The sequence below is a fragment of the Poeciliopsis prolifica genome, unplaced genomic scaffold (genome assembly GCF_027474105.1).
Source record: "Poeciliopsis prolifica strain line A6 unplaced genomic scaffold, Auburn_PproV2 SCAFFOLD171, whole genome shotgun sequence".
NCBI lineage: Eukaryota > Metazoa > Chordata > Actinopteri > Cyprinodontiformes > Poeciliidae > Poeciliopsis > Poeciliopsis prolifica.
The window spans coordinates 193,983-219,166 of NW_026562546.1; the positions used below are offsets into that span (position 1 = coordinate 193,983).

Genomic DNA, 25,184 nt, shown 5'->3' on the forward strand with positions numbered 1-25,184 from the left:
CCAGCAGAAGACGGGGATGTGACACATGATGTGGAGACTTTTGGATTTCTGGATGTGGGAGATGATCCTGCTGGCCTTCTCTTCATCATCTCTGAATCTCTTCCTGAAGTATTCCTCCTTCTGGGGGTCAGTGAACCCTCTGACCTCTGTCACCATGTCAACACACTGAGCAGGGATCTGATTGGCTGCTGCAGGTCGTGTGGTTATCCAAGGAGAGCAGAGGGAAGCAGTTCCTTCCTGATGAGGTTTGTCAGCAGAACATCCACTGAGCTGGACTCTGTAACATCAGTCAGGATCAGATTGTTCTTGAAATCCAGATTAAATCGACTTTCATCCAGACCATCAAAGATGAACAGAACCTGGAACGATTCAAAGTTTCTGATTCCTTTGGTTTTAGTGAATCGTTCATGAATCAGTTCTAATAAGCTGAACTTTTTCTCTCTCAGTAAATTCAGTTCTCTGAAGGTGAATGGAAATATGAACTCAATGTTCTGGTTGGTTTTGCCAGCCCAGTCCAGAGTGAACTTCTGTGTTAACAGTGTTTTCCCAATGCCAGCCACGCCCATGGTCATCACTGTTCTGATTGGCTGATCTCCTCCAGGTGGGACTTTAAAGATGTCTTCTCTTCTGATTGTTTCTTGTTTCCTGGATGCTGTTTCAATCTGTCTGACCTCATGTTCCTGGTTGACCTCTCTAGTTGACCACTCTGTGATGTAGAGCTCAGTGTGATCTGGTTCAGATCAGTTTTATTTCCATGTTCAGCGACGCCTTCAGAGAGACTTGGAACATCATCTTCAGAGACGCTTTAAGGTCAGGCTGATACAGATCAACAATATCTGAAAAAAGAAAGAAAATAAACAAATAAAAACAATTTGCTGGACTAATAAAGTGGCCAGTTTGGTTCTTCTTCATAAACTTTGATGAAGGAAACATAATTCAATAATTAGAGAAAGTTATTTCCAACGTCAGTCTCAGGGCCGGCCCAAGAAACTAAGCAGCCCCAGGGCCTCCAAGGGGCCCCATCAGTGGACCTGATTTATTTTATATCCATTTCTATGTCATCACAATGACATAATCACACAATTTCCTCATGAAGTGGTTTGTTACAATATATTTGATAATGTATGTAGAAATCATAGTTTTATAGACCAAAAGAATAAAAACTCCTGGTGCTTCCAGAACCGATCCAAACGTCCAAAGCTCTGATCAGAAGATAAGTTGGAAAACAATGTCTAAAAAATGATTTATCATTCAGGGAGAAAGAAAAGAGGGAGAATAGAAAGAATCCAAGATAAAGGTTTGTTTTAATGTGTCTTGGTAATGTAATGTTTATAAAAGAGATTTGTGAAGCTGCTGATAGATTATTAACTTTATTGCCACTTTGAACAATTCAGTTCAACAGCCAACATTTAAGCTGCGTCTTTGTGTGAAACTGAGTTTTATTTTGAAATGCCTTGATTCTCATGGTTGGCTCTGAATATTCTCAGGTATTTTGGCTTCAAAACGCAGTTTTATAAGGTTTGATGCTCTTTGAATTGTTCTGAATACTGCATACTCTATGTATGGACATGTTTTCATTCTCCTCTCTCTGTTTTTACTGTTTCTACATGCTCACTGCCACATTTACAATTCAGACTTAAAAATGAAACACAGAAGACAACTGTAGTAAAAAACATGATTCAGTGATAAAGTTGGAACAAAACCATCAGAGTCATTGAATCCAGGAGTTTTCAGTAACATCAACTCTTCTGCATCATGTCATCATTGTCCTTATAGAAACAGAAAAATGTTTCCTCCCTTCATTTTTCAGCCTTTATGAAAGAATCTGGAGAAAAAGCTTTAATCTGCCAAAGAAATGACTCATTATGTCGATAATGTTCACATTTAAAATGACTTTCCTCAGATTGTTAGTATTATTACATTTTGCATTCATACTGTAAATATATATAATGCAGTCTGTGTTATATTGTCAGAGTGAATAAAGGTTTCTGTTCTAGTTGTTGGTCCCCAGATTGTCCTCCACTCCTCTGTTGCTGCTGCAGCTCTGCTGTCCTCACATTCATCTGCCTGATTCTTCTCCAACAACGTTTGGATCACAAACTATTCACTTCCTGAAGAAGCTTTTCTGTAACATAACTCCTTATTATATTCTACATTTACCATCATCTCCAGGCTGAACCTCAACCTTGAACCAGGAGCTTTTCAGAGACTTCAGTGACCTCTGAGGTTGCTCAAAATCACTTTCTGCCTCGTGAAAACCATTTTAGTTTTTGAAGTAGATCACATTAAAGATGCTCAATGTGGCGAGAAATTCGTGGAATTGTCCTTTAGTCATTTTCTGAATTGTAAGATGCAATTTTCCAGCAGAACCTTAACGGCCTGGTGTAATAACCAATAAAAGTAGGATAAAAATCCTTTTCAGCAGAATCAGATTAACCATATTGGCAGGTGGGCAATTTGCTGACCTAGAACTTTTGTCACCTCTCTTTCTTTTATTGTTTTATTATACACTATATTTCTGTTATTCTAAACACAACATTAATATAAACCAATACCTTGAGCCATCCTTTCTGCTAGTTCATTCCCCTTAACCTCATAATGTGCTGAAACCCAAATATAATGATCTGTAAGAATCATCAAAGTGATTCTATGAAATGTTTTTATTTAGAGCTGCTCATTTTAAAATTAAAAACAATATTAATATTATAATAATAATAATACAGACCTTATGGCACTTAAATAACTTAGAAATAACATAATATGTAGGAGAAAACATAAAATACAGAAAACCCTTCAGCTATGAGTTTTACAATGTCTATGATTTTAACTAAAATGTGCAGATTCATCATATTGTGATTATTTTAACTTGCTGCAACATGACCCTTCAGAGTAAGAGTCTTCATTTATCATTTTAAAATGAACAAAATAAAGTCAAATTTGTACATTTATCTTGGCCATTTTTTGAACAGGCTGAAATTAAATGAATAGTTTATTAAGTCGAGTTACTGAGACATAAAACTTTTAATCCTTAAATGTTCAAATCTCAACTAAAGACGTGGATCTGGAAGGAAGAAGCTCTGATTGGACATGTTCAGTCTCACCTGGAGCACGGCTGCTCTGATTGGCTGTCAGGTCCAGATCCTGTTCTGGGTCGTTTCCCACACTGGGGGCAGCTGGTCCAGCCCGGATCCATCAGAACATTCTGACCCAAAGCACAGCAGGATGGAAGCTCCTCCTCACTAAAGCTGCTCCTGTGAAGACATTTCTTCATCACTGAAATATTCACTAGCAACAGGCTGGAGCTGGACATGTTCATGAAGGTCCACAAAGAACCAGGGACCAGAAACTGGGTCAGAACAGAACCTCAGAACATTGATGATTTCTGGTTTTAAGTACTTCATTGAATTATATTTGGTATGATGACTGATGCCAGTGTTCCCAGTCTGGAAGATGCTGGTTTCACTGCTTCAGTGGGTTTACAGACAATCTGAATTGTTGCTCCTCACATGTTTTTGTTTTCATGCAACATTTTAATCCATATTAATTCATTCAAACTCATTTACTGACCAACATCCTTCATGTCTAACTTTTAAATTAATCAGTAAGAAAATTAAGTTACTGTTTATTAAAACACTGAGATCAACCAGTTAATTTATATTTTATCTCTATAGATTCACATGAATCAGTTAGAAACTGGTTTCTTACTCTGGTTCTGATGATCCAGGTTCATTACTGAAGTCTGGAGGATCTGGTTTGGACCGGTCACTCCTCATAGACGGACTGATGGGTCCTGGAGGTTCTGCTCTCCATCTGTGGTTCTGCCCTCTGAAACACAAACATGTTGTTATTCAGATCATCAATCAGTGAGAAACTGAGATAAAAACCAGAGAAGAAGCTCTGAACACAAACTGCTGCAGAGAAGCAGAAGGTTTAAAGCTCCAGAATGAAACATTCAGACTATTTATTGGGTCAAACTCAACATTTTCTCTGGGTCACAGCAGAACCTGCAGAACAACAGGCTCATGTTCCAGTTTGATGGAGCTGATCATATTATATTTCTAGGAATTATTCCACAAAGTTCTTCTGTCGTATCCATTGATAAAACTCCAATACCCAGAATGCACTGCAAAGAGTCTCACTGCTGCCATCTAGTGGCAGAAGGTGGAGAGCAGAGGATCAGAACTAAAGCTGTTCATCTGGTCTGAAGAGCCGATGTGGGTCATGAAAGACCAGAACCCAAGAACCGACCAGGAAGAAGAACCTCAGAACCACAAGTCCAGCCCAGTCCTCTGGAGCCGCTTTGACCTTTGACCTTTCTGTTTGGAGCTGCTGAGGCTCAGTGGGCGTGGCCAGGTTATCAGCCTACCTGGATCAACTGGACCCAGTGTTCCCAGTATATAAAACTGGACCATTGCTCTTCACATTCTTGGTTGGTTTTGTTTTCATGCAACATTTTCATCATTGATTCATTCAGACCTTCATTCAAATTCTGATTTTCTGACCAACATCCTTCATGTTTATTCAGCTTTAAATTAATTTACAATAAAAAATACTTTTTATTCAAACACTGAGATCAACCAGTTCATATCATTTATATTTTATCTCTATAGATTCACATGAATCAGTTAGAAACTGTTTCTTACTTTCTGTCTGAGGATCCAGGTTCATCACTGAACTTTGGGTTGTTTCCTTTGGACCGGTCACTCCTCATAGATGGACTGATGGATCCTGGAGGTTCTGCTCTCTCCTTCTTTTGATGCCGATATTCCGTCTTCTGGACTTCTGGAGAGAGAAACCAGACCCAGTCATTCCAGTGATCCAGTCCCAGTAACTGTCCTGTGAAGCAGAAAGCTGGTTCCCATCATCAGAGGAACCAGATTCCAGCAGGTAACATCTGGTTTGAATTGTTCTCTCCTTCAGTCCTTCATGACCTTCTGATGTCTGCTGGCTCATCTCCTCACAAACATCTGCAGAACTTAGGAAGGAAATTAGAGATAGAACTGAGTTTAAACATTTTCAGGTCTAAACTGGAATCATGTTTGTGTCTTTACTTTGTTTCCTTTAAAGTGAATAAAACAGAAACTAAACCTGTTAGTGTCTGTTCTCTGGGTTCTGACCCGATCAGCTCTCTGTCTGTAGGACCTACAGCTGAGATGCTCACACACACACACACACACACACACACACACACACACACACACACACACACACACACACACACACACACACACACACACACACACACACACACACACACACACACACACACACACACGTTTGTCAGACTATCTTTGTGAGACTTCCATTGACTTCCATTGATTTCTACTGCCTAACCTTTACCTCATATTACATAGCTGAACATTTTTAACTTGCTCTCACGCCTACAAACATTGCTCTATTGGTGAAAATTTTGATCGTTGCATCGAGTGTCAGCTTCCCTACAATCTTTTGAAATTGCTCTGGGTTTTCTGTCAAGGTCCTCCAGAGCGTACTGGTGTCACTGGGATATCTTGGCTCCTAACTATTAATTTTCATTCTTTTATCAAAAATATCAGCTCAGTGCATAACATTTCTCTCTCATCGCTGCTATTACTGTGAGTGAGGTACAGATACAAATCACGTACTATTGAATATGAGAACTGGCCTTCTCATTTACTTCAAAAGGTTTTAGGATCAGTCTAACGGATCCTAAGTGGAAGCAGCTGTTTCTTTTTCAAAATAAAAGACCAGTTTTGTTTCACCGGATGTTTCATCAGCATGGACCAGTTTATTCTGAGGCTGTGAATGTGTTCAGTTTTTATCTGTGAACTGAACTTTAAGGCAGTTCTAGGTCAGAAAGGGAGTCATGACCTCTGTCTGACCTATTGGTGAAAATATCGACTGATTAACATTTTCATCATTTTTCTGTCTTTTACTTTCAACAAGTTTTTAATCTCCATCTCTAAGCTTTAGCATCTCTGTCACCAAATGTTGGGATAAAAGACAGAGACAGCCTTTGATAATAAATTAGTAATAAATGATGTGATTATTGGATAAATTTTATCTTCAGGTTTCACAGAAACTCAGTTTCCAGCAGAGCTTCACTGAACAGGAAACATGAAAACAATAAATACTCTGAGGCTGAGGTTCATCACATGGCAGCAACACGGGCTGTGATTGGTCAATTTGTTCCTTCATGAAGGTTCATTTCTGCTTCTGATCACTTACCAAAATCCACTTCCTGCTGGACTTCCTGCTGCTGCGCCATCTTTTATCTGGAAAACATGAAGGATTCATTACGTTTTCAGACTTTATGTCATGAATAATTTACTTTATCTTATGCAGTTGGAATGGAAACTAAAAGTACCCAAAAGTATTTATTTAAAACACACAAGCACAAAGGTCAAAGGTCAAAATCTTGCCACCAATTGAACTGGACTGGAAATATCCGTCAGTGGAATAATTCAATAATTCAGACTTACTATTAAGGGTTTGTAAAAATTATTACTGTGGTTGAACCAATAATTCATCAGATATTTGCTGAATTATTAAAAAAACAGAATGAGCCTCAGAAATAGAGCGACGGTCGGAGTGGAGGAAAGTTTTCTTGGTTTTTAAGAAGCTCAAACATCTGAGCTTTCACAAACAAACCTCAGATTTTTAGTTCACTTTTTACTTGGAAGGTCAAAATGTCAAAAATAGTGATGGGTCCAGCAACACCGATGTGTTGGCGCATACATGAAGCCCTTAGACGAAACATCGTGTCGGTGCGTGTTGCTTTCATCCAGTCACATGACCAAGAGGAACTGAAATGACACTGAGGCGCCTAACTGTGTTTATAAGGAAGCAAATCTGTCAACTTGATGCATTTCCAAACTAATTCTTGATCTTTTACGGTACAGCGACAACTATGAAACCTTTCAAAGCAAACAAAAGGTTTTGTAATTTTGACCATTTTGATCTTAATTAGAAAATAAGGAATTGGTTTTCACTTTGTCGTTGTTTCATCCGGTTCTTTCCACTTTCTACTTGATCTATCTGAATCCAAATTCAGCTGTTAGTTTACTTTCATATTATGCTCTGCAGGTTTAGAGTTGCACATTTTTGACAGAAATGTCTTATTTCAATAAATTCACCTTCTCAATGCTGAGGCATCACAGGGCATCAGAATGAATCCCAGACACACCTGGAGAAACTCAGGTATATAATCATTCTACTAATTACTCAGTGGCTTTTTATAATTATTTCATATAAATGTATTGTTTACTTCATTTTTTTCTACAGTAGAAGTCGTGTGTCAAAAGCGTAACAAACTAAACTTCAAAATATTTGAAAAACTTTTTTTTCTTTTTTATGAAAATTTGTGAAGAAACAAAAATAAAAACACTCAGTCTTTAAGCATCCTCATTCCAAACACATTCACTTAAATTTTCACTTTATGGTCCATGTTCACTTCATTTATTGACTGAATCGAAGAATATCAAATTTAGAATCTAAGATTTAGAATTTAACCGATGACATAATACAATTTATAAATACAATAAAATACCATGATTTAAGTCTTATTATATAGACCAGGTCATGAAATATGTCTGTCAACTGCTTTGCCTGTAGGGATGTTTAATGTCCAGGTGTCACTATTGAGTGACACATTATCAATACAGTTTTGTAAAGGGGTGGAAACGTTTCATGACGCGTCATTTACGCATCACTATTGAAACAAACAAACTAACAAACAAGACATTTGATCCAAAATGGCCGACTTCCTGCTGGGTGTGTAAACGGGTCCAATAGTATTTTTATTGGTTCTGATGGTTTGACGTTTTAACTCAGTTCAGGTCTAAATAACAGCAGTGGATGTTTTTAAAAACTCTAGGGGGCGCTGTGTTTATATTTCACCATAATCACTTCTTACTGATCAATAATTGATTGAAATGTGATCAGCTGTCTTCTGGCTCCACAGACTGATTCAATCTGGAGAAATCCTCCCTGATCAATAAATTATTGACTTCATATTGAAATATTTTCATCCACCAACCAGGAACCAGACATCTCAGCTGAACCAGAACCAGAACCAGAACCAGAACCAGCAGCTCAGAGAGAGAAACCAGTCAGGACTGGAAACCAGAAGAATGTGGAGTTAAAACTCACCTGATCAGATCTTTGCTTCTCCTTCTGTTCACACAAACCCAGTGGGAGCGAACTGGAGAACCGGACCGATTCTCCAGAACTTTAATGGGACCCACCTGAGGCTCCGCCCCCTGACAGCAGAGGTGTGTTCACCTGTTGAATAACAAGAAACCAGGAAATAAATGTTAAACAACAAGTTCACGTTTAGGTTTAAAGCTTCTTTAAGTTTGAAACATATTCAGGATTTTAATCAATTTTTATTAAATTAATGGAGATTTTCAGTTTCATCTATAAAGAAATTTAACAAATAAAAGTAATAATAGTTGCTGCTTTTATGATCTGAGCCAACAGAACCAAGAACCTTGAAATGTTGATGTTTCTCCATCTGACATGTTCATATTAAATACAGATTTTATTCATTTATTTAATCTTGTTTAATGTTGATATGAAGGAAACTTTCCATGATGATTCTCACCTGATCCTCCTTCACTGCTGAACATAAACTTCTTTAATCTTTGTCTCTTTTAGCCTGGAGGCTTTAAGTTGTTCAAATAGTTTGTCTCAAACGTTTCCAACGAAAATTAAAACCTGCTGAACAGGTTTTAACTTGCTGCAGCCGTTCACTGGAAGATGTTTATCAGTTTCTGTCTCTGCTGTGCAGGAATGTTTCCTCCTTCCTCAGTTTGCTCATTTAGTTTTTGTAAACTAAATGATTTGCTCTCTATTGGTGCCTGGTTCTGGTTCTGGTTCTGATCAGAAGATCTGGACAGATTGATGGTTTTCCAGCCTGTCAGCTCTGCAGCCTCCAGTTCTTCATCCACCAGTTCAACCAGTTTGAACATTTATAACCTGAGCAGCAAAGAGAGGAACCATTTTCATTACTGCAGATTAAAGGTAAAAATAATCGTGTGGCAACACGAGTATATGATCGACTCCTCTGCCCCTTCAAACCAGGGTGACCAACAGGTGTCAACGCCACGTTGGGAGTTGCACCCAAGAACTTGGTCAGTAAGGCACTTAAGGTTCGTAAACAACGAGAACAAAACTTTATTCCACCATAATATAGTTAATATCATTGATCCATGTTTTAAAAACAAAAATTAAAGAACCACAATGGGAAGATTTGCATCGTACTGAGGTTTACCAGCCCAAATGTGGGGTCCTGGTTCCTAAAACAAAATAAATCACCGAGCTCTTGTGAACAGACACTTGATCGTGAAGAAATCCCAACACTGGTCACTTGCACATCACACGGGTCCAGGCCCCTGGATGCCCCCCCACCACCCTTACTGCCTTCAGCCTGGAGACAAGAGGATGGGGTCAAACAAAGCAAATTTAATCAAAAATGATAAACCCAGAAACCAATAGTTGAAAACAAAGCAGGATATAAAAAAACAAACAAAGCAAAAACAAAGCAGCAGGGCCTCCAGTGAGCTGCAGCAGCTTTATGTCTGAAATGAAGTTAGATTAATAGGAGAGATTTAGAAAAATGGCAGGAGGAAGAGGAAGCCATTGTCACCTAGCAGAGCTGGATGACTCCACCCCGACCAGAGAGCCTTCCAGCCAAATGGCAGGAGGATCCGATTGCCAGTATGTTTAATATAGAAAATAATTGTCATTTCATGTTATTGAACTGCATGAGTACAATATAAAACTACTGAGCCGTTTTCTGTTGCCAAGCTGAACTGGGGAGGGTAAATTACAGCCACACCCCACCATCAAACAGGAGACTTCAGGCAGCTTCTAGATTTAAACTATTTGAATTATCCAGCTCAAGTTACAGGCCTTATACAGAAGGAGAAACATTACTTACTGATTTCAGAGTTTCGACCACTGCAAGTCAACCAGGTGACCTTCCCACTGAAGAGAGTCTCCTTTATGCTCACACTGATTATGAGGCAATAGGTGCCACATGTCCTCAATCCTGAGGGCAGGCTTCATTCTGCTACAATAATAATGAAAGACAACATCTAAAAATGAAACATTACTGTGTAAAAGTTTTAAAGTCGTCAGTTTGATTCAATCTTGGTGTAAAAACGTCTTTTGACTGTGATCAGCTTTACAGGAACATTATTATCTCCTCTGCATCTCCACTGTATTGATCCAGATATTAATCAATGATCTGGGCAGAAGAAAAAGACCCAGAAAGGAGGAAATAGTTTATCATCCAGTAACTTGTGGATGTTTGTTGTTAAAGTTTCAGTCAGTCGGATCCATCCAGTCGTCTTTCACTACATGACCGACTTCAGTTCCTGATCCTGTTTAAAATAGTTTTTTTACTTTTCTAAAAAAAACAAACATTTCAGAATAACTCAAGAACCCTGGCAGGAAGGTCAAAGGTCACCATAGACATTAATTAGCATTAGCATTAGCTAACATCATTCAACTGCTACACATTTAATTATCTTTTTAGCTCTGATGCTAAATTTTGGCCAGAAAGTTCATTTAAAGTCATAATAATAATAATAATAATAATAATAATAATAATAATAAATAAAGAATCTGAAACATAGTCCACAACATTTTTTAAAGTTTAACATTTTCCTAAATGGCAAAGATTTCACAACTTTTTCAGTTTCTAATCTTTTTTATTTTTCATTTTATCTTTGGTCTTTCCATGATGATTCTCACCTGATCCTCCTTCACTACTGAACATAAACTTCTTTAATCTTTGGCCTCTCTTAGATGGAGGCTTTAAGTTGTTCAACTAGTTTGTCTCAAACGTTTCCAACGAAAATTAAAAACCTGCAGAGTTACAAACAGGTTTTAACTTGCTGCAGCCGTTCACTGGAAGATGTTTACCAGTTTCTGTCTCTGCTGTGCAGGAATGTTTCCTCGTTGCCAACATGCCTGAAAAAAAAAAGGTTCAACCTCCAAACATTAAGATCCGTCCAGCAGGAACTTTTTCTGATGTGTCATAAATGGAAGGTGAAGGTTTCAGATCAATGTTAATCAAACTAGTAAATATCATTTAACACAAAATTCCTGATGCAGGAATTACCTGGGAACACTTCAGGGTGGGGTCATAAGGTCGTCCATCAGCGGCCCGCTGCGTTTTTGGGTTAAAATATTACAAAGTTTTGAGTGTCATAATTCAGAGGAGGGTTGTGAAGCCCTCCTCTGATTGTTTTACTGATAAAAAGTGAATAATCTGTTTCTCCTGATCTTATTGTTCCTGACTCACCTCAGGCTCCGCCCCTTCTCACTACAGTACAACAGTATCAGCCCAGCAGGCTGATGAAGCAGAGGAAACCCTGACTTCTAGTTCTAGTTGGTCTCTTGCTGCTCTTGGTCTGGTCCCTCACTGGGAGCCAGTGACTAATAACTTCAGCAAAACACATGAGCTTCTTTTCAGTCAATTATTTCTTAATATTGATGAATCATGCAGATTATTTCACTGATAACACAACATTTACCCAAATTATGAGTGAAACAATCTTCCAATTAAATAAGTAACTAATTCTACTGGCAAAATTGAATAAATTATAGGTAAATCTTTATTATTGCAAACCTTCATTCTGTCCACCAGGAGGCAGAAATGAGTAACAGATGTTTATTTAAGACTCATTTAATCATCAGATAAAAGCTTTACATTTAATAACATTCTAAAAACAGCAGAAATTCTCAGGAAAACATAAAAAACAACAAAAGTTAATAAAAATGAGTCATAGGAGACAAGAAATATGATTAAAAACAGCAGAATAACAATTAAATGATCATAATGTCCATCATATTAATGTTAACCTAAATATCTATTTTCATTTGATTTATCTCTGATTTGACTAAATGTGTTTAAATTGTCCTTCTTGTGTTTCCATCCAGTTCAAACTGACTTCAGGTTCTTCAGACTTCACACAGTCAGACATTAGAAGCAGAAACTATTGAGCAGGTTTCCTCCTGTTTCTCATCCTCATACAAATATTTACACAACAGTGAAACTTCTCGGCATAGAATGCTAATTAATGAGTGGAATTATTGATTTCCATTTAAACTAATCAAAACTATTGATCACATTGATGAGCACTAAATAAAAAACTGTCATATTTCAGAATTTTAAAGCTCCAAATCTGGTGGGAAAAGCCTTAAATTCCCAGATGTTGAGGAGCCGTCGGGTCCAATCAGAGTAAAACTTGGTGCTGATCTGCAGGATTCTTCAGAACCGACCCGGTTAGCGGGCCGGAAGCGGCTGCATCTGCAGGGAGTCGTAGGTGTCTCTGGTGACCGAGCTCAGACCCTGAAAGCATCCCATCAGTTAATCAATCAGCTGATCAGAGCAGATGTTGGACGGGTCGGAGCGGTCCGGTCCGGTCCGGTCGGTACTCACCTGGTAAACCTGCTCGTTCTTCCGCTGACGCTGCAAAAACAAGAGTTTTTAATGCAACCGGTTCCAGAACCTGACAGAACCTCATCGTGTTCAGACGCTCACCTCTCTCCTCACAGGAAGCTCTTTATACGTCGGTTCTGATCGTTTCTGCAGGCCCTGAAACCCAAACAGAACCAGTTAGATAAACATCCAGAGGTCACTGCGGTTCTGTTCTGGACGGTTCGTCTGGTACCGTGTAGGTGGAGTCATCCGGCGCTCGGCGGTTCTGAGAGACACAACGAGAAGAAACAAGATGAAGCATCTGAACAGAACCAGAACCTTCAGAACCGGACATCTGGACTCACCCGTCCTCGCTCCGGGTCGGTCATCAGCGGCTCGTAGGTGTCGCCCGTCGCTCTGCTGAGAGACTGAACACAAAAACACATGAAGACGAATTCAAGAGAAAATCTGAGCTGCGACACGACGAGACGACGGGACTCACAGCGTAGGTTCCATCGTCTGAGCCCTTCGCTTTGGTTCTGAAGAACTGGAACACAGAAGGTCCAGAATAAGTTCTGAAAACTCACAAACCGTCTGAAAGAACGAATTTATAAAAATATGTTTGTGATGACAGTTTGTTATGAAGCTGATCGACTGTGAAAATATCGACCTGCAGCAAAAACCACCAATCAGAGCCAGGAGGAGGGGCTTAGTGCTGTCAATCATCCTCATGTATTCGCTGCTGAATGTGTTAAAGGCAGAAAAATGACTTAATGTTTCAGGAAAACTGTTTATTGTTTTCCTTTTTCTACCAAACAAACAGGTTTTAATCTCAACCAGCTTTTTATTGAAGGATAGTTTTGATATTTTATTTCACTTGTTTTATTGATTTTAGATATTTAAAATGTTTTCCAGTTCTAGAGCTAAATGGTCATTAAAATGTAAAGTTTACTGATCTGTCTTCTTGATTATGATAATCTTGGTCTTAAATAATAATGTGTTCCTGGTTTGACCCGTCATGGAAACATGTTCTGCCTGGTTCTGCCTGGTTCTGTTGGGTTTGGACCCACCTTCTCCTTGATGAACATGCCGGTCATGATGAGGCCGTAGAGACCCAGAAACCCGTCCAGGTCTGGCTGCAGCTGCTAGAATATGTGTGTGTGTGTGTGTATGTGTGTGTGTGTGTGTGTGTGTGTGTGTGTGTGTGTGTGTGTGTGTGTGTGTGTGTGTGTGTGTGTGTGTGTGTGTGTAGAGGGGATGTTGATTTAATGCTTAGGAACATTTTCCATCAGCAACAAACTCAGCAAGATTTAAAGAACAATGGCTACAGAGGAGGAGGAGGAGTCTCTGTGGTTACTAACCAACAGCGGATGAGGAAGAGTGAGGATGGGGACACAATGCAGACTCAGCAGATTGTAACGTTTTCCACGTACCGTTCCTCCAGCGGTTCAGTTCAGCCTCCAGCCTCTGGATGGCGCTCTTCAGGCTCTTGTTCTTCTCCTTCTCGTATTTCTTCTTCCACTCCTCTGCGGTCAGCTCCAGGTTCACACACACCGTGTTCTTGATGGTCTTCGCCCTGAACCAGACAAGATGGCCACCATCAGTCCATCACAACATCTGCACATCAGGAGGGTTCAAATGTATTTGGGACAAAATAACTGAAAGCCAAAAAAATGACATTTTTAACAAATAAAATCACAAAAATTGTTGTGATTCTTTTAATATACTCAACAATAAACAAAGCATAAATATTTAAATTTAAAAAGTAAATTACTCAGAGGGTTTTTTGTAGAATTTTTTGTAAATTGAAAAAAACTGAAAAAGTATTTATCTACTCTTGCTAATAAAAATAAAATGTCCTGGAAGCTTGAATCCAGCAACTAAAAGCAGATTTTAGTTCATAGATGTGAAGTTTTGAGTAAAAGACAATGAGTGCATGTTCTAGATACCATGACAATAGAAGGGAACCAAAAGCTAGAAACAGATGATCACTGTGTGATGCATCTAACATGATTTTCATTTAAAAGTTGTAGTTTTGTCCTGATTTTTTCTTTTTGTGCTTTGAGTCCCGCACTAAATCAGTCCTCGGGCCGTAAATGGCCGCGTCCCTCACTTTGAACACCTGAGTTAGTTTGCAGAACTGACATCAACTTTCACCTGCACACGACCCAAAGATCTGAAACACTGCAGGCGAACATACATGACATCTGACACGCATGGTGGTGGCAGTATCATGATGTGGAGCTGATTACACTCTCAATTCATTGCAGAGAGAGGACACAATAAAAAAAGGGAGCATCACTTTTAAATTCCCAACTTTACTTCAAATCAACATCTACAGATGGGGTGTCCAAACTGCGGCCTGAGGGCCATTTGAGGCCCCTGAAATGATATTTGTCGGCCTCCAGACAACAAGTCAAGAAGAGCCTCCAGCACAAGCAACAAGAATGCAGCGAATGGTTTCTGGATGGTAAGACAACCACAAAACACTTGTCTTTTCCAGCAGCCATTGTATCAAACATACTGAAGCTCAGCTTGGGTTGCTAGGTAACTGTTTGCTAATTTGTGACGTTACATTCTGGAGGTTTTTAGTAAACCAAAGAAAACAACAACAAAATAACATTAACATTTAGTTTTTCGCAGCGTTTGGACTGTTCTTAGAAGCAGCCGAGATCCAAAACCTGAATGTGTTTCCTTTAGCTGTCGCTCCAGAGAAGAAGCCAGGAGTACCTCTGTCCAAACATGAGCGTGGACTTGGTCTCGGCCTCGTTGTAGACGGACGGCGAGCAGCAGATGATGATGGTGGTGCGGCAGTTTCCTCCCAGGGAGTCCTGCAGGATCCGGGTCATCTTGCTGTCTCTGTACGGCACGTGGGTTTTCTGGGGAACCGGGATCAGATCAACCATCTCCAACTCGCTCCATCAGAACCTCAGGGAGAACCAACTCACCGTTCCCTCAGCCAGAGCCGAGATGACGTTCCCCAACGCCGACAGAGATTTGTTGATGCACCGCCCCCTCTGCTCCGGTCTTGCTGACCTGTCAAACAATCGGACTTTATGAATCTCACAGCTCAGCAGAGGAATGCGACCTCATTAATCTCAGACTGACCTTCTCGCTGCCGGCCAGATCCACCAGGTAAAGCTTCCCTGACAGTTTCTTCTCCGTTTCCACGTTTTCCTGCTTGATGTTGATCAGAAAGATGCTGTGGCTGCGAGAGCTGTGCTCATTCATGTCTGCAGCAGAAACAGAAAAATCATTCATTAAAAAAATATATATCAGTCATAAATCATCTTCTGCTCATTTTATGTAAAGAAAGTCCCTTTTAAATAAGCCAACGCCACATAGGCAATGATGACAGAAGATAAAAAAGTCAATTAAAAGATTGTTTTAATCCATTTTCTGCAGCAGTTGCACATATAATCATTTTACCAGATTGTGTTTTTTGGTGAGAAAAACTCAATTTCCCAAAAGATCGTCTGATTTTACTCCATCCAACAACATAATAAAGATATTTAGTAGGAAAAATAAACCCTAACAGGAAATATTTTACCAGCAAAAATATGTTTTTGAACAAGATTTTTGATATCTTTATGGAAATATAATTTTTAACCAAATATTTTTTTGCAAATGCATTTTAAATGCTCTCGGGCTTACTGCACCCTACTGGCCAACAGTAGGTAGTTCAGGGTTATTTTTGTACTTTTGATGTGAAATTTCATTTTGCCACAGAAAATCCACAGTATAGCAGCTGAAACTGAGAGAAAATGTGTTATTTGTCTAAATGATATCAATAAAGGCATGCAGCAACAAAACACAGATCAAAAAGTTCATGATTGCAGAATTAGACTTCAGTATAAAACAAAAAATGGTAAATCTGCAGCAGGCACAAAACATGTCTTAGACTTGTTCTACATATTTTCTGTTTTTGTAAAAAGTTATAATTGAATAAATGTGATAAATAAATATGTTTACGTACTTGTCACTGCCACGTGCCGATTGGCCTTTCCCTCGTCGATGACGTCCATCACTTCCTCAGGACTGGACACGAAGCGCTCAGTGCAGCCCTGAAACGAGAGCAGGCCGTTACAGCTGGAACAACATCATTTACAGATAAAAACATCGAAATATGTTTGTGTCAAACCAGATCTAACCCTCATTGAAGAAGTTGAAACTCGTCTTACTGACCTTCACATAGGGCACTCTGTTCTTGTCTTCATGCAGCGAGGTTCGTCTTCGACACTGAAAGCAAGACAAAGATCTCAAAACTCAGCTGGTGCTAGAATTGAGAAAGATCCTCAGTAAAATGTGGATTCCTGAAGGTCAGAACGTGGAAGTGGGAGAACAGACTCACCGTCCAGCAGGTCTCTGATTTTACCCAGGTAGATTTCAAAATAAGAAACCTGCAGAGAGAACACAATTTAGAGTCTGGTCACTGCTTACTGAGAATTTAAACATTTTGTATTTATTATTACTCTAATCATAAATGTAAGGTCTACTAACCTGGTAGTCACGTACGACAAGGGAATCAGTGACTATAAATCTTTATGATCAATTAGCGTATCAGAAACTAGGTTCATCTCAGGAGGAAAAAGTGAAACAAAGAGTTGAACAAAACACATATTTATTACACATTTTGGCAATAACACGAACAGAACAAAATAGTCAATGTTTTCCTCTAGGAGTCCTAAGTCAAGTCAGTCAAGTTCAGGGGTTTCTTTTCCTTTGATTCGGTTTCAGTTCAGTTTTCAGATCTGAATGTCATGTTGTAGCTAACCCTAACCCAATCCCACCCATCTAGTGGAACAGAAGGTTCTTCTTTGGCATCGTAGTGGACACAATGTGAATCTGATCTTGTGGATCCTGGCTCGCTGTTTTTCATGTGTTTCCTCAACACAAAAAAAAAACAACCTGCATGTAGCAGAAATATCTTTCACTTAGTGTTATTATGCAACTCTAAGTCACCTCAGTGAAATTTTATCTCCTCTCCGTGTAGATAAAATTATTTGTACTTGTGATAAATAACTTTTGTCTTTTAACTCAACAAACATCACAAAATAATATTCACTGAATTGATATCAATATCTTATTTTTTAGCACTCTTAAATTCCATACAGCGAAATAAATTAAATACCTCATCAGTGTCACCATTTCAAAAGAAAAGGTGCAATATTAGCAGAATATTAGCGAGAAACATTTCTAATTCACTTACAAACATCATGTAGAAACATGCATTCTGACCCATAAACAAGTATCGCCGATTGTTTTTTTTTTCCTTTCAACTTTAAACTATAAAATTTCATGACAATCCAACCTTTAATACAAACAGCAAAACATTAGCTTGTGGCTAATCGATAGCTAACGAGCTAATTATAGCACAGAACTCACCGGAGATTCGCAGCAAGAAAAGAAATAAATTAAATCTCAAAATCTAATTCTACATTAGATAGATTTAATCTAAAAAATTCTTTAATTTTTAGATTAAATCTAAAAACATCGACATGACGGCACCAGGTCCAGTTCTGGTTCTGCCCTCTGACCTCTTGGCCTCCTCCGGCCTGTAGGTAGAGATAGGCCAGGTTCTGGAGCCACAGTGATGCTGATCGGTGATACGAACTGGATTCTGATCCGAATCCTGAGACGGATTCAAGCTGCAGCTTCAACATCAGAACCAGATGAAGTTTTCTTCTAAAGAACATTTCAGTTTGAGTCTCTGAATGTAGGAACTGATTTCATAAACACAAGAGAGTCAAAAGAACCGGGTCAGAGAGAACCGGGTCAGAGATAGAACCGGGTCAGAGATAGAACCGGTCAGAGATTGGTTGTTAATGTTATTTAAATACTTTTATGAATTGATAATCATTTCAGTTTGAGGTGAGTAAAATTTAATTTGCTGCTTTTGAATAACAGTTTATTGTTTCAAAGAGAAAAACAACAGAAGTAAAATTATTATTTCAAATGAAAGCTAACAAAGGAACTCGTTTCTATGGCTCTTAATGTGAAAGTACTCACCGGAAAAGAATGTAGTTTGTAAACGCTCTAACTTTATCAAGTAGGTGTATTTATCATCTGTGTCCGCTAGAGGGCAGAAACCGCCCTGCTCTGATATTAATAGTTCAGTTCGCGGCTCTGCAGCTAAAACATCAACATCATTCTGACTGTTTGCAGAATAATTTAACTTTTCATAAATATTTTCCTACCTTCAGACCGGAAGCTCAGCATCTTATCGCCTAAACCAGAGTTTGTTTCAGCTCTGTTGGAGCTGAAGCTCCAGTTTTAAGAACCACAGCTCCTCTGAAGCCGCTGCTAGTCAGTTAGCATCTTAGCTCCGCTCAGAGTTTCTGCGGGATGTTTTCAACTCTGTGGAGATGCTTCTAGTTCACACTGACAGATAAAACTCTGATTTCATGTTAAAATATGAAGAAGATTTAAGAAATAACAAACACCAAGAGAGCAACAAGGGCTTCATTAGCGGGAATCTAGCTAACTGCTAACTTAGCCTTCTGGCCCCCTAGTGGACACTAGGGGCCCATACTGTCCAACGTCTGCAACTACAACAAGAGTAAAGCCAGAGAGCATTTATGTGAATAGCACTTCCTTTGGATTCTTTCAAAAATAAAACAATGACCTAAATTCTCCCGTAAGTACATTTTAGCTTGTTTGTTTATTATTCTATCAGAAAGCATAAGTGGGTAATTTACTTAGGAGATATAGATGAGTTATCAATATGTTAATAACACATCTATATATCAGTCAATTAGACCGACTATAATAAGATTAATATTAATATTTATAATGAAAATGACATAAATGTGATCAACTTAAAAAACGTCTGAAACCAGCTGCAGCTCTACAAACTCACCTCTATATTGAAAGCGGGAATTTCCGCCCTCTCGTGTCCATAGTGGGAACTACAGTACTGATAATGCTGCATTTACTTTTAATATCAATTAATGTGGAATTTAGAGAGAAACTAACAGTTTCCTGAGACATATCCGCAGTTTTCTGACTCATATATTATACTGACACATTTTACTTCACTGGTTGGAGTTATATATGAAATGAAAATAGATGTAAATCATAAAATCAAGCTGCTGTTTTAAACGTTTTTTCTAATAAGATTTTTTTTCTAATAAAATCCTGCAGTGACTTTTATTTCACAACAGTAATGTAAATCTGACTTGATCTGACTTCATAAACTAAAACTTAAAACAAAAATAAACATCAAAATGACTGTAGTTATGACAGTTCACCACCAGAGGGCAGTAAGAACTCAATCAACCATCATAAAACTGATAAACTTTAAACTTTTCACTAAATTGTTTCTAATGACAACAGCTTTATTAACTCAATCCTATGAATAATAATCTATATATTTTACTTGTATGTTATTAGAGACGGAGATAAATTGGTAAAATCATTTAGACACAAAGAGAACAACAACTACTCAGAAAGTAATCATTTCTATTACTCTTGATAAAAATGTAGCTGAAAAAACATTACATTTCATTCTGTAAAAAAATATATATATATTAACTGTGGCTAATTTTGAGAATCAAAGTGTCAAAAAGCTACAAATATTAACAAAAACATTTTATTAGTGATAAGCTTCAACAGCTGAGATCAGAGCATCAAGCTGGATAAAATCATCGAAAGGACAATTAATAAAATGGAAAAGCCAATAAATGTTTTGATAAATAAATAAAAAATATCCGCGCACTGTAGCAAACAGATTAACTTTTAATTTTGTTTTCTGGAAGAGACTCGCTTTCTACCGCCCTCTTGTGGTCACACATTGTAACTACACACTAAAATCATTTACGCTACTTTAATAATAAATCTATGAGCGATTATTAATTTCCTTAATCCTTTATATAAGTTTAATAATACATTAGTGAGTGATGATCAGTGAACTGAAGGACAGTCGCTGCTGTTCAGCATCAGAGTTTAAATCTGCAGCTGCTGATAATCAGTTTTTGTGTAAAACAAGATGCTGCTAGTCAGTTAGCATCGTTAGCTCCGCTCAGAGTCTCTGGGGATGTTTTCATCTCTGTGGAGCTGCTTCTAGTTCACACTGACAGATAAAACACTGATTTCATGTTACAATAGGAAGAAGATTTGAGAAATAACAACAGAAACACCAAGAGAGCAACAAGGGCTTCATTAGCCGATCGGGAGCGGGAAACCAGCTAACTGCTAACTTAGCCTTCTGCCCCCTAGTGGACACAGTATGTAACGACAAACAGTAAAGTTAGAGAACTAATATGTGATTAGCACTTCCTTTGGATTCTTTCAAAGTAAAACACAAGGAACTAAATTCCCCCGTAAGTACATTTTAGCTTATTAGTTTATGAATGTATCAGAAAGCATAAGTATGTCATTTTCTTCCGGTATGGTATAAATTACATTACTGGGCTCTGAAGCCAAATTATCGTAATTATTCTGTTTTCCAGAAAAAATAAATATTTCAAAAATATTCTCCTGACAAAACAGAAAACAAAGCATCTTGGCGACAAACCCGTGAATTATTTAATCAGGAAACATTAATATGTAATTTACTTGATATATAGATGAGTTATCAATATGTAAATAACACATCTATATCAAATCAACTATCAGTTCGTTAGACAGACCATAATATTAATATTTATAATGACAACTCGCCTCTATATTCAGAGCGGGGTATTTCCGCCCTCTGGTGGCCATAGTGGGAACTACAGTCCTGATAATGCTGCAGTAGTTACGTTTAATATCCACTTAATGTGGAGTTTTGAGAAAAACTAACAGTCTTCCTGAGTCCTATCCACAGTTTACTAACTCAAATATTATTCTGACATATTTAAATTCGGTGTTTGGAATTATATATTAAATGAAGACAGATTTAAAACGAAAATAAAGCTGCTGTATTAAACTCTTCAGGACGTTTTTTCTGATCAGATTGTGTAAAATACTGAAGTGACTTTAATTTAAAAACAGTAATGTAAGCTGACTTGATCTGACTTTATAAAATGTAAAATTAAACTAAAGATTAACATCCAGTTGAACAATTTACAAGAAGAATGTCTGTAGTTATGATAGTTCACCACCAGAGGGCAGTAAGAACTCAATCAACCATCATAAAACTGATAAACTTTAAACTTTTCACTAAATTGTTTCTAATGACAACAGCTTTATTAACTCAATCCTATGAATAATAATCTATATATTTTATACTTGTATGTTATTAGAGATGGAGATAAATTGTTAAAATCATTTAGACACAAAGTGAACAACAACTACTCAGAAAGTAATCATTTTTATTACTCTTGATAAAAATGTAGCTGAAAAAACATTACATTTAATTCTGTAAAAAAAATATATATATATTAACTGTGCTAATTTTGAGAATCAAAGTGTCAAAAAGCTACAAATATCAACAAAAACATATTTATTAGTGATAAGCTTCAACCAGCTGAGATCAGAGCATCAAGCTGGATAAAATCATCGAAAGGACAATTAATAAAATGGAAAAGCCAATAAATGTTTTGATAAATAAATAAAAAATATCCGCGCACTGTAGCAGATTAACTTTTAATTTTATTTTCTGGAAGAGACTCGCTTTCTACCGCCCTCTTGTGGTCACACATTGTAACCACACTAAAATCATTTACGCTACTTTAATAATAAATCTATGAGCGATTATTAATTTCCTTAATCCTTTATACAAGTTTAGTAATACATTAGTGAGTAATGATCAGTGAACTGAAGTACAGTCGCTGCTGTTCAGCATCAGTTTAAATCTGCAGCTGCTGATAATCAGTTTTTGTGTAAAACAAGATGCTGCTAGTCAGTTAGCATCGTTAGCTCCGCTCAGAGTCTCTGCGGGATGTTTTCATCTCTGTGGAGCTGCTTCTAGTTCGCACTGACAGATAAAACACTGATTTCATGTTACAATAGGAAGAAGATTTGAGAAATAACAACAGAAACACCAAGAGAGCAACAAGGGCTTCATTAGCCGATCGGCAGCGGGAAACCAGCTAACTGCTAACTTAGGCTTCTGCCCCCTAGTGGACACAGTATGTAACGACAAACAGAGTAAAGTTAGAGAACTGATATGTGATTAGCACTTCCTTTGGATTCTTTCAAAGTAAAACACAAGGAACTAAATTCCCCCGTAAGTACATTTTAGCTTATTAGTTTATGAATGTATCAGAAAGCATAAGTATGTCATTTTCTTCCGATATGGTATAAATTACATTATTGGGCTCTGCAGCCAAATTATCGTAATTATTCTGTTTTCCAGAAAAAATAAATATTTCAAAAATATTCTCCTGACAAAAAGAGCATCTTGGCGAACTAACCCCTGAATTATTTAATCAGAAACATTAATATGTAATTTACTTGATATATAGATGAGTCATCAATATGTAAATAACACATCTATATGTCAAATCAACTATCAGTTCGTTAGACAGACCATAATATTAATATTTACCCAGCCAGCACGCATGAGTGGCCCCACTTGTGTTTGATGTGGGCTACATGGGTAATGAGTGGGCATGGGTTTTATCTGGGCGAACTGCATGGGACACATATGGTTAACCTAAAATGAGACCCATATGGGCTGGCCCATATGGGCTAAATGCATGGGCCCTATTCAGCAACTAGGTGGGCTATCTGGGAATGGGATAGTACTGGGCAACACTATATGGGGCCCATGTGGTTTCAGTATCATGGGCCCAACATGGGAAGCCCATGTGGGCAGACCACATTGAACCCACATGACATCAGCATGGCTGACCATATATGGGTTAGACCTGGGTGTGGATATGTGGGCCCCAGTCCTTTTTTAAGTGGGCTATCTGGGAATGGGATAGTACTGGGCAACAGTATGTGGGGCCCATCTGGTTCTAGTATCATGGGCCCAACATGGGAAGCCCATGTGGGCTGACCACATTGAACCCACATGACATCAGCATGGGCTGACCATATATGGGTTAGACCTGGGTGTGGATATGTAGGCCCCAGTCCTTTTTTAAGTGGGCTATCTGGGAATGGGATAGTACTGGGCAACAGTATATGGGGCCCATGTGGTTTCAGTATCATGGGCCCAACATGGGAAGCCCATGTGGGCTGACCACATTGAACCCACATGACATCAGCATGGGCTGACCATATATGGGTTAGACCTGGGTGTGGATATGTGGGCCCCAGTCCTTTTTTAAGTGGGCTATCTGGGAATGGGATAGTACTGGGCAACAGTATGTGGGGCCCATGTGGTTCTAGTATCATGGGCCTAACATGGGAAGCCCATGTGGGCTGACCACATTGAACCCACATGACATCAGCATGGGCTGACCATATATGGGTTAGACCTGGGTGTGGATATGTGGGCCCCAGTCCTTTTTTAAGTGGGCTATCTGGGAATGGGATAGTACTGGGCAACAGTATATGGGCCCATGTGGTTTCAGTATCATGGGCCCAACATGGGAAGCCCATGTGGGCTGACCACATTGAACCCACATGACATCAGCATGGGCTGACCATATATGGGTTAGACCTGGGTGTGGATATGTGGGCCCCAGTCCTTTTTTAAGTGGGCTATCTGGGAATGGGATAGTACTGGGCAACAGTATGTGGGGCCCATGTGGTTCTAGTATCATGGGCCCAACATGGGAAGCCCATGTGGGCTGACCACATTGAACCCACATGACATCAGCATGGGCTGACCATATATGGGTTAGACCTGGGTGTGGATATGTAGGCCCCAGTCCTTTTTTAAGTGGGCTATCTGGGAATGGGATAGTACTGGGCAACAGTATATGGGGCCCATGTGGTTTCAGTATCATGGGCCCAACATGGGAAGCCCATGTGGGCTGACCACATTGAACCCACATGACATCAGCATGGGCTGACCATATATGGGTTGACCTGGGTGTGGATATGTGGGCCCCAGTCCTTTTTTAAGTGGGCTATCTGGGAATGGGATAGTACTGGGCAACACTATATGGGGCCCATGTGGTTTCAGTATCATGGGCCCAACATGGGAAGCCCATGTGGGCAGACCACATTGAACCCACATGACATCAGCATGGGCTGACCATATATGGGTTAGACCTGGGTGTGGATATGTGGGCCCCAGTCCATTTTAAGTGGGCTATCTGGGAATGGGATAGTACTGGGCAACGGTATGTGGGGCCCATGTGGTTCTAGTATCATGGGCCCAACATGGGAAGCCCATGTGGGCTGACCACATTGAACCCACATGACATCAACATGGGCTGACCATATATGGGTTAGACCTGGGTGTGGATATGTGGGCCCCAGTCCTTTTTTAAGTGGGCTATCTGGGAATGGGATAGTACTGGGCAACAGTATATGGGGCCCATGTGGTTTCAGTATCATGGCCCAACATGGGAAGCCCATGTGGGCAGACGACATTGAACCCACATGACATCAGCATGGGCTGACCATATATGGGTTAGACCTGGGTGTGGATATGTAGGCCCCAGTCCTTTTTTAAGTGGGCTATCTGGGAATGGGATAGTACTGGGCAACAGTATATGGGGCCCATGTGGTTTCAGTATCATGTGCCCAACATGGGAAGCCCATGTGGGCAGACCACATTGAACCCACATGACATCAGCATGCGCTGACCATATATGGGTTAGACCTGGGTGTGGATATGTGGGCCCCAGTCCTTTTTTAAGTGGGCTATCTGGGAATGGGATAGTACTGGGCAACAGTATATGGGGCCCATGTGGTTTCAGTATCATGTGCCCAACATGGGAAGCCC

At 39.1% G+C, this 25,184-nt stretch overlaps 1 protein-coding gene and 1 pseudogene across 6 annotated transcripts; both read right to left on the reverse strand.

Moving 5' to 3' along the window:
* Positions 1-515: 515 nt before the first annotated feature.
* LOC129356431 (uncharacterized) lies at positions 516-10,157 on the reverse strand. Of its 6 annotated transcripts, none has more exons than XM_055026014.1 (9): positions 9,923-10,157; positions 9,298-9,409; positions 8,131-8,262; positions 6,208-6,254; positions 5,089-5,148; positions 4,644-4,782; positions 3,706-3,825; positions 3,102-3,251; positions 516-836 (listed from the first exon to the last, which is right to left on the reverse strand). In XM_055026014.1, the coding sequence occupies exons 4-9, from the start codon at positions 6,245-6,247 to the stop codon at positions 827-829; spliced, it is 519 nt and encodes a 172-aa protein (XP_054881989.1). In that variant the 5' UTR covers positions 6,248-6,254; positions 8,131-8,262; positions 9,298-9,409; positions 9,923-10,157; the 3' UTR covers positions 516-826. The 6 variants fall into 6 exon arrangements, 5 of the variants coding, with proteins under 5 accessions (XP_054881989.1, XP_054881988.1, XP_054881991.1 ...); XM_055026013.1 differs by lacking the exons at positions 9,298-9,409; positions 9,923-10,157 and adding exons at positions 4,932-4,967; positions 8,585-8,828; XR_008605402.1 differs by lacking the exons at positions 9,298-9,409; positions 9,923-10,157 and adding an exon at positions 8,585-8,830 and having other exon boundaries at positions 4,644-4,975.
* Positions 10,158-12,432: 2,275 nt separating this feature from the next.
* On the reverse strand, positions 12,433-18,075 carry LOC129356452 (kinesin heavy chain-like; annotated as a pseudogene).
* Between the last annotated feature and the right edge of the window lie 7,109 nt (positions 18,076-25,184).

Bases quoted from the DNA above. Each gene is read 5' to 3' on its own strand.
- LOC129356431 (XM_055026013.1), bottom strand. From the start codon at position 6,247: ATGGCGCAGCAGCAGGAAGTCCAGCAGGAAGTGGATTTTG. The intron at 4,783-4,931 runs GTCATGAAGGAC...TTCTCTCTCCAG, and splicing joins GAGCCAGCAGACATCAGAAG to AAGTCCAGAAGACGGAATAT. The intron at 3,252-3,705 runs GTAAGAAACCAG...ATGTCTTCACAG, and splicing joins CCTGGATCATCAGAACCAGA to GAGCAGCTTTAGTGAGGAGG.